Here is a 15,808-nt window from a genome sequence, read left to right on the forward strand (position 1 = left end):
TGAAAAAAGTTCTATATGATCAATCAAGTCAATTGTCTCCCCCCAGATTCCTCCTCAAGGCTCCTGTCATTTGAGTAACTGGGAGCCCAAGGGGATGCTATAGACTCTTAGACCAATGTTCTCCTTTTTTTTCTTATCAGTTAAGACTACAAACTAATTCAAATAGGAACCTGTCCAACACGTCTTACGGAGTCATTTTTAGGCTCTTAATAAATATAAGAAAAAGAGAAAGGTGATGACTAGGTAAACACTGAAGATGGTGACAATAGAAGAAGTCAAGCCATTCATCAGAAGGTGCTAAAACCCATGTCAGTAGCATTTTTTGGACTTGAATTGGGGTAGCATTCATGCCCTACTTTGTCGTAGAGGCACTGTTATACGTAGGTGAGTGAATATGTAACTGAGAAGTTGGGGGTGGGACAGCAAAGGGAACAGCTAAAAAAGTTTTCCCTCTCCTAGAGCCTAGCTTAGATGACATCCAAAGCACAACCAGTACCAGTGATTAATAGACTCATAAAATAGCATAGATGAGAATGATCAGTTTGGAACACCTAGTCCACCACACCGCACCCAAACTGGCTCAGTCAGTGTGTATGAGTGTTCCCTGCAACGTGTTCTCTATTAGCCTCCTGATAGAGGGGAGGATGAGATCACCTCATGTTGTCATGTGGCAAAGCTGCTTCATGGGCTGACAGGCACATGTAATACGACATGCCTGAGTTAGCTCCTCCTGAAGCCGCCCCCTGAGTTCTCCATCCCTCTGTCCTCTATGCTTCCCTCTGCTTCACCACAGCCACTGGCACGTTAAGCACACAAAGGATATCCACACAAAGGTGCGAGGCAGAGTCATTCCCAGACCCCTGGAGATTTCCAGCACATCACACACACACACACACACACACACACACACACACACGCACGCACACACGCGCACACACACACACTACCTTTTTCTCACCATGCCACCGCTCCACCCTTTACCTCCACCCCCCATGTCCACCTTGGCCACCAAGGTGTAAATGAAAAAGTCATGGTCCTTTACCCACAGCCTCCTCTGGGGTCCAGTAACCCGAGGAGTCACACACGCGCCGGGAGGAAGCTGTGTGCACGTACTGACGGAATGTCCCTTCTTCAGTGCAGGCACCACACACGCTGCCCGGGACCCTGGGAAGACAATGGGCAGGGGTGGAGATGGGGAGAATAGATCAGAGGAACTGGGTTAATGAAATTTACAAGACCTTTGGGGCATGGGAGTGGCAATGGGGAGTGAGGCCTTAGTGGGTAACTGAGAACACAACTATTTCTCAACTCATTTCCTTCTTGTATAGACCTCATCTTTGCAAAATTCATAGTGACATGAAAATCTCAAGGTTATGAAGCAGAAGAATTTAACTAAGTCATAAAGGAGGCCTGTGGAGATGAAAGAGGCCTTCTATCCAGTCAACACAAAATAATTACAATCTGAATCTTTCAACATAAAACAACTTATACACTGACTCTCAATAAGTCATCCAAAGCCTCCTTGCATTCCCCCAACTGAAACAGACAACAATTTTCACAGTAAACATATTAGTTATATGTGGTCTTATGTTTTAACTCTCTACTTTTAATCACACACATACAATAAAAGTCATATGAAATGTAACACTCCTTGGTTCTCCATTGCCTATAGGGATACATCTAAATTGCTTACCATGATTCAGTGTCCTTCAGAGGATAGCTCCAGCCTTACCTACTTCAGTCCCTTCATGAATTTCATTTATGTTCCCATCACAATAACTAATCACCATTTCACAAAATACATCATACCCTTCACATAGCTCCATGAAACCTGCTGTTCTCTCTCTGGCTAAATAGGCTTCTATGCTTCTCTGTTTAGCAAGCCCCTACTCATCCTTCAAGACCCATGCAAACGTAGCCTTTGCAGTGGCACTTAGCCTGACTCCTCTGGATGGCCAGCACTCTCTCTTCTGGGCACCCACTGTACATTCTGGCTCCCATTGTAGGGCACTGATCTGTGGTGTTGAGAATCCCCATCCCCATTCCTCCTCCTTTGCCTGGGAGCAGATCCAGACCAAGCTCGATTTTTCTATTCCCAGCAGTTAGGACACAGACTGGCCTCAGCAGTCCCTCTGTGAGAGCTTGTTCTATGCGCACCCTTGAGACTATTAATACACCTATGAAGAGCTCTTCAAGCACCGTATCTTGAAGAGGTAATGACAACAATAGCTGAATAACAAGGGGAAATCACTTGACGAGGCCTGTCTCTGATACTTAGAATCTTTTTTTAAAATTTATTGAAGTATAGTTGCTGTACAATATTATAAAAGTTATATGTATACAATATAGCAATTCATTTTTAAGGTTATACTCCGTTTACAGCTATTATGAGATATTGGCTATATTCCCTGTGATGTACAATATATCCTTGTAGCTTATTTTACACTTAATAGGTTGTGGAAGCCCAATTGTGAACGATCCATCTGCAAACGGAGGCATCAAATCAAGGTCTCTCAACAAGTAGAGGGAGAAAAGTAAAATCTTGCAATATAATGGAAAAACAGTATAGTTAAATAAGGGTAATAAGTATGCTACCAGCTCCCATTTATTAAGCACCATATATACCTGGCATTGTTCCACTAGGTGCTTTTCATAAATTATTTCTAATCCCTGTAAGAACCCTGTTTACAAACGAGGACACTCAGGCTCAGAGGGATGAAGTAAATTGCCTAAAGTCACAACTAGTTTCTTAATTCCTCTGAGCAAGTTCCCAAACACCATCAAGTGTCCAGTACTTTGGCAACCAAAAGGTGTCGTTAACTCCAAACCCCGACTGCAGTCAGCGCTCACTTCTGTTGTGGACGCAACTCCAAACCACATTTCCCTGATGCACTTGGCTCTTCCGGGGCCGCTGCTTAGTGCGTGGTTGGGCTCCTCTCTGACATAAGGATTCCAAATACCTACTGGGGAGGAGTAAACATAACTCCGAGTGTGACACAAATCGCGGGGTACGTGACGTGAGTTTCCCCAACGCACGTGTCAGGAGGCCTCAGCGCTGTAGCCCACCTCACTGAGAAAAGGAAGCCAACTGCAGCCTTTTCTGCCAACAGCCTCGCAGCAAGCCAGCACTGATGTCTGCTTTATCGTAACGTTTGTACCAGACAGAGAATTGAAAGATTAAATTGTTTACATGTGTTACATAAACTGATGTAAAACACGGGTCTGCACATGCCCACAGAGGACCTATTGTTCAGCCAGAGCAACCCAAGCTGCACGAGGTCACACGTGCAGGAAGAGGATTCTTACACACATCACAGAGCTATATGGTGACTCACAGAGGGAACCCATGAGAGCTTGGGTGCCGATGACAATCAAAACTGCTCTATAGGATTGCGGGGTCTAAGTAATGTCACGCATTAAGTGTCCACCAGGTGTCCAGGACAGGTTCCAAGATCCCAGAAGGCTGGGAAAGCCACTTTGAAAAATGCTTCACCTGCTTCCTCCCATCCCTGTCTCTCCCTGTCCTCTCTCCCAGGCTTTCAGCAAAGCTGGAGTACACAGGAACATGCTTCAGGGACATTCAGCTCCCTAGTTGGGATCTGACACCCAGAAGGGAAGCATGACACACAGATGAGGGACTCTCCACCTGCTAAAGGGGAAATCTCTAAATTCAAAGAAACAATCGATTCCATGTCCTCCATTTCTGCAATTCCAGGGGATACCCCCAATTCAGCTCTATCCAGCTGTGGTGTCCTGGGCTAGCCACCGTGTGCTTCTCTATGCCTCGGATTCCTCACTTATAGAGCAGAGACTGGGCTCACTGCAAGGACTAAATAAGACAATTGCAGGTAAACTACCTCGCACAGTACCTCACACATACAAGGACCGAATAGCCCACAGTGGTAGGTTTTGAAAACGGAGAGCAGGTCATGGATGGGGTTCTGGTCCTTTTCAGTTAAACCACATTCCCCCATCCTCCCACCAATTGTCAGATGTCATCCTTTTCCTACCTTCTCTCTTTTCCACAAAAATTTTCCTGGTATTCATTATACCAATACGCAAAGGATGAATAAAAACCAAGTTTAGGTGTAATGATTCTCTTCAATAAACACAAATTAGCTGTTTATTGTGGCAGGCCAAGAGACAAAGATACAAAAAATAGTCCTGACCCTAAGGAATTGCCAGTTGAGTAGTGGAGCAGATAGGAAAATGACCAGATAATGACAATTCCGCAAGATAGTAGCCATAAGTGGGGTAGGCACGGGGTACAACAGGACACAGAGGAGGCACTAGAAATGATGCACAGCTTGAGTCGCCGGCCACCCACTCACCCCCAGAACTGCCTGGAGGAACATGCCTTACTTCCCTTCTTCCAGACACCACTGTGCAAGTAGCAAGCCCTGCTCCACCCTTACACCAAGGAGGAACAGCTGACCTGGACAGGACAGGCAGCAAATGCCATCTCAGTTTTGTCAGGTCGTTTTTTTATCACATTTGTCAACCCCTTCGCAGCTCCTAGAAGCCCACCAGATGTGATTTCAGGAAACATCCGGATGCCCCTCGCCAAGGAGTGGGCACATATGATGCCCCACTGGCGAATGTGAGAGCCCCATGAGCTCTGCTCAGGAGATGAGTACTGAGCAGGGTGGCGGAGGCAGCCCTGAGTAGCGGTGCATATTCATAGTTCCAAACTGGGGTTCCCCCAACTTCACGTCCTTCCCCTTGTTCACAAGCAATGCCACAGAGAAAGATCCCAGTGCCTCTCTCACCTGTCATACACAACTCCACTAATTGGAGGCAGCCAGTGGATAGTGAGGGACAGGGGGGTCTGCCCGATGACCATGGGTGGGATGGGAATGGGGGTGGGCTTTCGGCTTTGACTCCATTGCTGATATACAAGGTCCAAATAGCAGTGCATTCGGGCCACTTGGTTAGGGGTGAAGCTGTCAGTGCAGTCGTCATCTGCAGAGACAAAAAAGGGAACAAGAGAGATGGAGGTTTTAACCTGCAATGTCCACCAAGGTAGGGATAGATTTTGCCAGGAAATATCTAGGCTGGAGGTGGGAAAGAGAAGGCAGAGAAGAGCACTGGCTTGTCTCTAAAGTAAGTTGGGCTTGGTGTTTACCTTGATGTTGGCCAGAGTGAGACTCACGCCCTGGGGTTCAGGGTTGCTCTGAGCTGACATTGCTTATTCAGGAAACCACAAGATGGCAGTGTTTCAGCATATGGCCTTTTAATTTGTGAACATGTGTGGAGTTGCAGACACCTGCTTTACGCCCAATGACTTTGGCCCAGGTTAGTGAGTATTCATGGAGATGCTCAAGAGGAGAGAAAGCCAAAAAGTCGAGCAGGCAGCAGGACTGGGAATGGTGATCCTCAACTTCCTTTTAGAGCTGGTAAAATTTCCTATTAGGTACACTTTTCATAGGGTTAGAAAAGGAGTTATCTTAGCTTCCAGGCCTTCTTCCATGAAGGCCCACCAGTGAAGCACTCCCCTCAGCTTCTTAGATGTTTCCTCTGTCCACTTCAAAGGTGGTGCCTAAATAGCTCTGCCCTCCGCACCCCATTGTCTGGTCTCTCTGCCCCGGCAAGGGTCACTGTGTGCTTGTTGGGAGAGGCAAGGATGCTGGTCCTTATGAATGTGATGTACCTGAATCATGCACCAAGATGAGACTTAGATAGGAATATATTGATGGGTCACCGACAGGACCAGCTCAGCACTTTTTCTTCCCTGCAAAAGCATGGTCAGCATCTGTCCGTTATCTTTTCTTTCTTTTTTTTTTTGGATAGTTATCTAGAACTTATCACCAAGAAGCCCCTGGATGTTATAGAAAAATTACTTCCTTCCTTCACCACTGGAATAAGTCATCAAATCACATCAGTCCTGAATTTTAGGGATAAATTTCAGTCCATTATCAGGAGATGATGAGTGGTATTACTTTTTGACAGAAACAAGGGAGGTGTGAAAGGACAAAGAAGAAGCATAATCCAAGACAACAAAACCAGGACCAAGAAAGTACCGTTTTTTGAATGAAACAGTACCATGTTCTGTAGGCAAGCTAAGAATCAGCCCTTGTCTAGTGCTGGAAGAAGAGAATCTGATACTTTAAAAAATGACATAACAGAAAAAGGAACTCTGAGCTTAAAATTAACCAGGGCCATCTTCTTGACCAACTTCAGAAATAGTACAAAGAGCCACTTTGAACCAGAAACCTCTTTCTCCATCACCTTTGGACTCTCCTTCAGAGTAAATCCCTACGAATATGGGAAAGAAGCAAAATAACCAAGTTCTAGAGGTGAAAGGGCTCTCAAGAGAGCTTTTGGCTTTTTCCCTCTTTTTAACTGAGATAGAAATACACTTATCTTTTAATTTTTAGTGGAGGAGAATCTAGTCAATGAGACCCCTTAATATTTCAATATTTCTTTAAGTTCTTCAAAGACATGAAAAAAAAAAAAAGAATATGCCATGACAAATACACTTCAACTCTCTGGCATGAATGACTGCTTGATAATCCTCTCTAATTCCCATACCTCCACCCTCCCGGCCCCAAAAGGCTCCCATGTAATCTTAATAAAAACAAAGACATCAGGACTGTTGTGATACCTGTATAACTCATGTAGTTGCTGAATGGAGCCCCTGGGAAGTGGGTGAAGCCACAGGTGTCATTGATAGGCTCTGGGTCCTGGCACAGCTTACTCTTGGGAGTGGGGGCAGTGTCGGCACAGAGGTCTCCTGTATCCATGGACGGCACCGTCTCCCTGCAGGGGTCGTCACAGGATTCTCTTTCACTGACCCCTTTGAAGACATGGTAGAGTCCCAGAACATGCCCCACCTCATGGATCATGATGTTGGTGTGGCCAGGCATGCCATAATAGGCTGGGTTGAGGACAACACCACCTGTAATGGAAGGTTTGCAAAACATCTCTAAGCATGTAATGAACAGCCACCCTCTGTCTGCTGATAAACATTGAATGTTCAATTCCAGCCTCTAAGGGGATGCTTTATAACTTCTAGTGGCATCCAGTCCCTGGTCTTCCCTCGGGCCACAAATACCTTCTGAACCAATCAGCAAGCATGTCTTTAACCTCTGTCTTGGGTGAGTGCTGTATTAAATGCCAGGGATAACAATACAGGCAAGGTGACATTATAGAGGGCCAGGATTCTCAGCCCTGGCTGTGCATGAAAATCACTTGTTGAAAAATACAGACGTCCAAATGCCAGCCCCAGTGAAATGAATCCAAACAGTTGAGGATGGGGTACATGCCTCAGTATTTTTTAAAACTTCCCAGGTTGAGAGCCATTGGTCTAAGTGAAAGCACATGCGATTCTCTGAGGACTTGAACAGCTATCTGACCTTCTAGAAGCTCAGTTTTGTTGTCGGTAAAGTGGAGATGAGAGCACTCCTTTTTTTAAAGCATTTGGCACATTGAAGGAGTTTAGTAAATGACAGTTGTACATGCTGCTTCTGATTTTATGACCCCCTAATCTCAAGGAGCTAACAGCCATTGAGACAAAAGACAAGTCCAACTGAACTACCATGAAATTCTGAATGTCATGGGCACTACAGGAATTTGCTCCACTCTCATTCCTCCCAAATCTCCCTGAGAACACCAAGGGAGGTGCTTCAGAGAAGAGTTCCATCCATTGCATCCAATCTGGGCTTAGATGAAAGACCTAGTGGTATCACTGTATATTACAAAAGAAAAGGCTAAGGATCTCTGAGTGTCCCAACTTCTATCTGTCTAGTTCCCAATCCCTGCTTCTCTCCTCTCCCCATTGAAGACTCTCCTTCTCCACCCCTAAACATTGTCAGGATCAGACCCATCTTCATCTCCAGTACCTGGAACAGGGAATGTCAACAGCTCTGGACCAACCCTCTGGTGTCCAGAGTCATCCTAGCTATATTTCCAGGCTGATCCTGCCCTTGTGTCCCAGATCCAATCCCAGTTCCCCAGACTTGCTTCATTCCTCCTACCTAAGTTCTCCCTGTATCAATAGTCTGCTGAGTATAGCGGGCCCCCCAGAAGAATAGCCCTGCCTTTCTTTTGCCAGATCATATTCAATATGTCCCATTCCTGAACTCTATACAATACCCTATAGACAACTACATACATGGTTTTATGGGCAGGATACAGTCACCAGGGTATCTGGTGCCACACCCATTGGTTTCTGTAATGGGCAGCTCAGTCTGCCTTATTAGGGACTACCTTATTGCAAAGGGCAGTTTCTAAATCCAAGTTCTAGTTTATTCTAGTCTGCCCAGACATGCTGACATTAACCAAGCCATGCTTAGACTTCTCCTGAGATATATTGTCTACTTTCACATCTAAAACAAAGCTAGACCTCATCTTCCTTGTTTATCATTTCTATTACTTCCAGTAAACATTCAACATTATTTTTTCCTTTTATAAAAATATATTCTGTATAATTTTATACATTTGTGCATCATTATTATGTCAACCTATTAGGTAAAAATTAGTTTGAAAACAGATCTATTTCAAAAACATCCAGGGTGTCCAGTATTTGAATAAACCTGGTAAAATGAGATATTTCCATCTTTCAAGATGCCTTCCACTTCATGGTTACATATCCAGTTTCAGTAATAATTATCATCAAAGTTATACACCATTATGCTCTCAGTTCTCCAACAGCAATATCGACCTTCACATCAATGAGGATTCTAACAGAACACGTTTTTGTTCTCTCCAAATTGCCTATACCCATTTGCCAGAATCAAACTTTGAAAGGCTACAACTTGCCTATAAGTTTTGAGTATCTTCGCTGGGTAGTTTTTCCCAAATTGTGTTCGTAAACTCTGGTCCTGGGTGATACTTTGCAAAAAAAAAGTAGTATCAGTGGTTAAATATGCTTGAAGAAAGAAAGGTAGCATGCCATATGTTCTCTGGAAGATTCACATTGTACCTGAGAACTGTTTTGTTAAAGGTTCTGAAAAGTCCTGCAGCAATTTTGTTTAATCCTTTGTGCCCCAAATTTATTTGAACACAGAACCTGTTTGGGGTAGAATACTTTTTGACATCTGGAATACTGAATTACTCGGAGCGCAATGCATGAAATACTACCAAAGACCAAAAAGCTTCCCAATCAATAGTTATCTTCTATCCACATTCTTGCCCCTGAGCAAATGTCAAATACCTCCTCATCCTATGGTAAGTCCAAGACAAGTTCTCTTGGGATCTCCTCCAGCAGCAGAGAAAGGAACTAGAGCTGAACAGAAATAAGGTTCCAGGAAGAAGGGCTAGCAAAAGTAGCATGTGTCAAAGACATATGCTGGGAGTGTGGCCTTAGGGCACTCAAAATGGATATGAGCATGGTCATGATAATAGTAGGCTTCTTATCAACCTCTAGAAGTCTCTGCCTCAAGTCCAAATGAGATTTTTCCAAATCTAAAAATATTCAGTCTCCTTTCAATAAACCTGGTTATTTATAAGAGGAGGAAAAAGCATAAACATGCAAATCCTCAGCCCTGCCAGCAAATCTCCTCCATACCAAGGACAATTGGCCAGAGTTCTCAACCACAGCACCCTTAACACACATCCCCAAAGCAGGAGAATATAGATTTAACCACACGGCACTTAAATTTTAACGAAAAGCATAAGCCTTTGAACATATTTACTGACGGTTATACTTTTGATTCCAGGGAGATGATACTTCTAGCCCCAAATCATCTGTATGGAACACCTAGTAATGAGCTTAGTTACTATATAATTAGAATAGTGCATACTCTCATTCAGGAGTAAGTGCTGTGTACACCAACCTATGTTAAGGAAAAAGGCCAAGACCCTGGACCTCTTACAGTAATTCTGTCCAGTAGACCCCAAGGTTATAGACTAGAACTTAAGGACTTTGAAATGTGGTCCTGACCCTGACTAGCTGTGTGACACTGGCCCTGCTCTTTAACCTTTCCCAGGGTCTCTTCTGTAAAGTGAGGGGGCTACACAGGCTTATGGCTAAGAGTCCTTCCTATTCTCTTCCTGTGCCTCTGAGAGCTAGCATGCAGAACTGAGTGAGACAATCATAAAAACCACGTGGAGAAATTTGTGTTATGGACCGTCACCACCTCGGCTTGGTGAGTTGTGTTCCCAGACTCCCATCTCTCAGTAGCCTGAGAAGGGGAAAGGCTGGGAATGAGCAGCCGCAGACATCTACTCTCTATCTGCTACAGATGGTCAAGTGATCCACTTACTGCCTGTTCATCCTCACACCCTTCCCGCAAGTGTGTACTCTCCTTCCTCTCTCCTGAGCATGGGCGTCCCACACTGTTCTCAATCCCTCTTTATTGCAGCTAAAACAAACTGGTTAAGTTATTAGGGGAGTGGGTTTTAATCACTCAGAGACACACACACTGATACACCCATATAGGGAAGAAAGACATTAACTTATTTCATGGTTTACTTTATAAAAGTTCTTTCACATTTTGATGAAAATAACACACACACACACACACCCCCCACACGCTCATGCCAAAGTCTGAGTGAGGCATAAGACTCAAAATCTAAAGAGGAATGTTGGTCAAAATTTAAAAAGAGGAAGGTGAAAACTTTTCATTAAGAAGGAAAAAGAAGAGGGTGTGGAGAAAAGGGAACCATCCTACACTGTTGGTGGGAAGGTAAATTGGTACAGCCACTATGGAGAACAGTATGGAGGTTCCTTAAAAAGCTAAAAATAGAGCTACCATATGATCCTGCAATCTCTCTCCTGGGCATGTATCCAGAAAAAGATAAAAACTCTAATTTGAAAAGATATATGCACTCCGATGTTCATAGCAGCACTCTTTACAATAGCCAAAACATGGAAGCACCCTAAATGTCCACCGACAGATGAATGGATAAAGAAGATGTGGTACATATGCACAATGGAATATTACTCAGCCATAAAAAAGAATGACATAATAACATCTACAGCAACATGGATGAACCTAGAGATTATCATACTAAGTGAAGTAAGTCAGACAGAGAAAGACAAGTATCATATGATATCACTTATATGTGGAATCTAAGAAAATTATACAAATGAACTTATTTACAAAACAGAAATAGACTCACAGATATAGAAAACAAACTTATGGTTACCAAAGGGTAAAGGTGGAGGAGGGATAAATTAGGAGTATGGGCTTAATGTATACACACTACTATATATAAAATAGGTAAACAATAGGGACCTACTGTATAGCACAGGGGACTATATTCAGTATCTTGTAATAACCTATAATGGAAAAGAATCTGAAAAAGTATATACATATATATATATATCACTTTGCTGTACACCTGAAATTAACTCAACATTGTAAATCATATTTCAATTTTAAAAAAAGAAGGAAGAAGACATGATATATAATAAGTAAAAACCAAGTCCCAAGAGTGGCAACTCCTTCCTGTCCTCTCTGTCACTTGGGTTCAACCTACCCTCACAGGGGAATGAGCAATTCTTTTCCAGGAGGAACTTAATAGAAATCAGGAAAAGGTAGTACAAAATCCTACCTTCCAGGACTATTTTTAATATTCAAGCAAACCAGCATCATCTTCTGAAGTGGGTACTTATGCCCCACACTTTCCTCCATTTTCGTTACCAACAACATGGGTCACACCCCGAGAGGTTACAAGTGGGTCCTTACACCATTGCACAGAAGCCTCTCTCACACTAAGTGGCCTTTGGAGTGACCAGGGCTCCTTCTTTGGCTGTGGACTCTCACTGGAAATGTACTGATATTTATTTAGGGGGACGCTCTTTAAAAGTGCTAAGGCTATTTCCCGATCTGCTCAATGGAAATAACAAGAGTTCCTACCTCAAAGGGTTGTTATAAAAATTGAAGTATTGACAGTGATGCAGATAAATAAGCATTTAGCTTATTTTTCAGAACAATGTAATTCAAAATGTGTATTAGACTATTTGTCAATATTATTATAATTACCTAATGCAGCCTGGTCACACACACTCATTTGCTCCCACCCCTCACTGGCTCCCACCTCACCATCTTCATTCACCAAGAAAATGAAAGCTAGGGTCTGACCACAAACTGGGCAGACCTCACAGAGTGATACCAGACATCATCAGGCAAGGCAGACAAATACCCTCACATAAGGAGCTCTGATTTGCCTCTAAGCTGCTCACACTTTATTTCCATGTTATTCTGATCTTAAGACCCAGGGACACCCAGAAGACAGAAATGAATTGGATAGAGTTGCAAATAGACAAGTGCCCATTCTCTTCATAGACAGCATACTGGCATTCAAAAATTATTTGCAGTAGCCTGAAATTAGTGACTGTGAGAGGAAAAGAAATCTTAAGGGATTGGGACAGTAGGCTTAATTCTTCATAGACCTTGCTGGTAGGTTCAAGACCCCTTTTTATGTAGTGTCAATGACCTTTTCCTTCCTACTTCTCTAGTTTTAGAGACTATAATTATCATTTCCTACACTCAAAACCACTGTTCAGGGCTTCCCTGGTGGCGCAGTGGTTGAGAGTCCGCCTGCCGATGCAGGGGACACAGGTTCGTGCCCCGGTCCGGGAAGATCCCACATGCCGCGGAGCGGCTGCGCCCGTGAGCCATGGTTGCTGAGCCTGCGCGTCCGGAGCCTCTGCTCCGCAACGGGAGAGGCCACAGCAGTGAGAGGCCCGCGTACTGCAAAAAACAAAACAAAACAAAACAAAACAAAAAACACTGTTCATTTTTGTCTTTTCTCATCTGGAAGGATAAAATTAAAACATAATTGAGGGATAAATGTGGTGATAGGATGGGAGGGACGGGATTCCCTTTCCTACAATAGAATTCCTTCCTTTGTGTTCTCTGCTTTCACCTGCCATTTTGAAACAGGAAGTAGAAAGACATGTCAATATATGTTTCAACCATACCTTGGCCCTTCAGTCTTCACTCTGAGACACTATTAGACTCTCTCTACTCTCATTCACCTCCCCAACACCTGTCCTACAAGGCTTCCTAGGGACTGACGACCAGACCAAGAGCACCTACTCAGGGGAAATTTTGAAGTAATAGTGTGAATTGAGGGGCAACATTTTGGAAATACTAACATTTCACCCAAGTGGTTCCTTGCCTCCCTCCCCCTTACCCTACTGCCAGACTCTCTTGCATACGTTCATTACCTGCATTCATTCATTACCTTACATTACAGAGTGAAAAGCAAGGAAAGAAGTCCTTTTCTGGATGTGAGATTTCCAAAACCTATACCATTCCCTGAGAGGACTCCATGGTTTAGCCAGCATGATGTAATCCTTGCCTGACATTACCAACACTACCACCACATTTTAGCCTAGAAAAGATTCTCCTAAGCCGGAGGAAAAGAGATAAAAAGGAAATAATGGGAATGTATAGATGGTGGCTGGTCCAGATAAAATGGACTGTAATCCATCTTTTGAGATCCCAGTAAAGGGATAAAGATTCAAGATAGGTGCATGTGATCTGACAACAGGGTTTTTTTTTCCTCATTCCAGTGATGGATTCCTGAGTAAGGAGCCTAGTTCTAAAGAATAATGCTGACCAGTGAGGCTAAGAGGGCAGGGTGATAGAGAGCCTTCCAGAGAATTCCTGAAGGTGAAGGACCCTGTGATAGGAACAAGGGTCATCTTAGGTTACCAGCATCACCTGATGACTAAGGACAAAATGGATCCTTCCATCTATGGCCTTGGCATTTATAAGTCAGCTCTGCAGTTAGATACAGACCCAGGCAAAAGAAACTCAATTGACTAAGAATAAATCTCTACTACCCAGCAACAGCAGGGCTCAAAATAAGTATAAAGTTCATTATAGAAGAATAAATAAAAGTTACATTTCTTGCATACCTGAATGTTGTACTGGAACGTGAACTCACTACATGCCAGTACCACTTACTTGTACATAGAACATAATATGAATGGGGCTTTCTGGATTTAGCAACTGGTGGCCATGTGTGGCGCAGCTGTTGCTTAATGGACTGGCGGGGAGCACAAATACCTTCTTAGGAGAACTTTCAGCCTTGATTATAAGAGACGAACTAAAACACTAAGACAGGGTTGTTGTGTGGTCCAGAGGATGGTGCAGGGGAAGAAAAGAGAGAAGTTGCTGATTAAAAGATTAAATCTCAGTAGCAGACAGCCAAGCTCCCAAAGTGATGCTGTATCCAAGTTCCAACTGGCTTTTCCCAGCTTAAGCACAAGACCGCCAGAGTAGCACGTGGCAAAGAGAATGATTCCCAAAGTCACTTCTATTAAAAACAAAACAAAACAAAAAGGAAACTCAGGCAGCTTGAGGAAAGGACATGAGTTGAAATGACTTTAAAAGAGTTCTGTAAAACTTTTAGGGCTGAATGTTATATGCCCATAAAACAAGGAGGTTCAGAGCTGGTCTGCAGGTGCCTCCATAATTACTTCCAGTTACTGGCTGAGACACACTCCCCCAGTCACACTCTGCAAGGAAGTGACAAAGCTATCAAAATGTGTGAGGCTCCAGGGAAGGAGCACTTTGGAGCAGGGCAAGGGAAGAAAGTGGCAGAGGTGGGCTGACAGACAAAGGGAAAGAAAGAAATGGAAAAGGTTAAAAAAAATCACAAGTGCTTAGAAAATGAAGCAAACTTTTAACAGAACCAGCCCAGGAACCATTCATCTCCAAATCTTATATTGGCTTCTTAGTTTTACAGCCTGTGGTCTCATTAGAAAGAAGTCCTAGTTCGGGACAAGACTGAACAAAGAGAAGAATGTGTAGAGGGTAAAGATTTTGCAAAGTCTGATGTCATTTTTTATCTCCTTTTAAACTCTTTCAGCCACTCCTACCCACAACTGGCAAGCACTCCAGGCTTGCTTTTTTTTTTTTTAACATCTTTATTGGAGTATAATTGCTTTACATTGCTGTGCTAGTTTCTGCTGTATAACAAAGTGAATCAGCTATACGTATACATATATCCCCATATCTCCTCCCTCTTGTGTCTCCCTTCCACCCTCCCTATCTCACCCCTCTAGTTGGTCACAAAACATGGAGCTGATCTCCCTGTGCTATGTGGCTGCTTCCCACAAGCTATATATTTCACATTTGGTAGAGTATATATGTCCATGCCACTCTCTCACTTCATCCCAGCTTACACTTCCCCCTGCCCGTGTCCTCAAGTCCATTCTCTGCATCTGCATCTTTATTCCTGTCCTGCCCCTAGGTTCTTCAGAACCTTTTTCTTTTTTTTTCTTAGATTCCATATATATGTGTTAGCATACGGTATTTGTTTTTCTCTTTCTGACTTACTTCACTCTGTATGACAGACTCAAGGTCCATCCACCTCACTACAAATAACTCAATTTCGTTTCTTTATATGGCTGAGTAAAATTCCATTGTGTATATGTACCACACCTTCTTTATCCATTCATCTGTCAGTGGACACTTAGGTTGCTTCCATGTTCTGGCTATTGTAAATAGAGCTGCAATGAACATTGTGGAACATGACTCTATTTGAATTATGGTTTTCTCTGGGTATATGCCCAGTAGTGGGATTGCTGGGTCAAATGGTAGTTCTATATTTAGCTTTTTAAGGAACCTCCATACTGTTCTCCATAGTGGCTGTATCAATTTACATTCCCACCAACAGTGCAAGAGGGTTCCCTTTTCTCCACACCCTCTCCAGCATTTATAGTTTGTAGATTTTTTGATGATGGTCATTCTGACTGGTGTGAGGTGATACCTCATTGTAGTTTTGATCTGCATTTCTCTAACGATTAGTAATGTTGAGCATCCTTTCATGTGTTTGTTGGCAATCTGTATATCTTCTTTGGAGAAATGTCTACTTAGGTCTTCTGCCCATTTTTGGGCAAATA

General features: G+C 43.3%; 1 protein-coding gene and 1 long non-coding RNA gene across 2 annotated transcripts in view; one reads left to right on the forward strand and one right to left on the reverse strand.

Moving 5' to 3' along the window:
• Positions 1–15,808, reverse strand: part of PAPPA2 (pappalysin 2) — a 314,606-nt gene that overhangs the window by 163,676 nt on the left and 135,122 nt on the right. The window contains exons 5-7 of the mRNA XM_049715361.1: positions 6,605–6,898; positions 4,770–4,962; positions 1,043–1,164 (exon numbers count right to left, since the gene is read on the reverse strand). Of these exons, the coding sequence (XP_049571318.1) occupies positions 1,043–1,164; positions 4,770–4,962; positions 6,605–6,898 (609 nt within the window). The remainder of the gene's footprint in view (positions 1–1,042; positions 1,165–4,769; positions 4,963–6,604; positions 6,899–15,808) is intronic.
• LOC125965659 (uncharacterized) overlaps positions 1–15,808 on the forward strand; it is a 248,133-nt gene that overhangs the window by 23,957 nt on the left and 208,368 nt on the right. The window lies entirely within an intron of this gene.

The sequence above is a fragment of the Orcinus orca genome, chromosome 1, assembly GCF_937001465.1.
Source record: "Orcinus orca chromosome 1, mOrcOrc1.1, whole genome shotgun sequence".
Classification (NCBI taxonomy): domain Eukaryota; kingdom Metazoa; phylum Chordata; class Mammalia; order Artiodactyla; family Delphinidae; genus Orcinus; species Orcinus orca.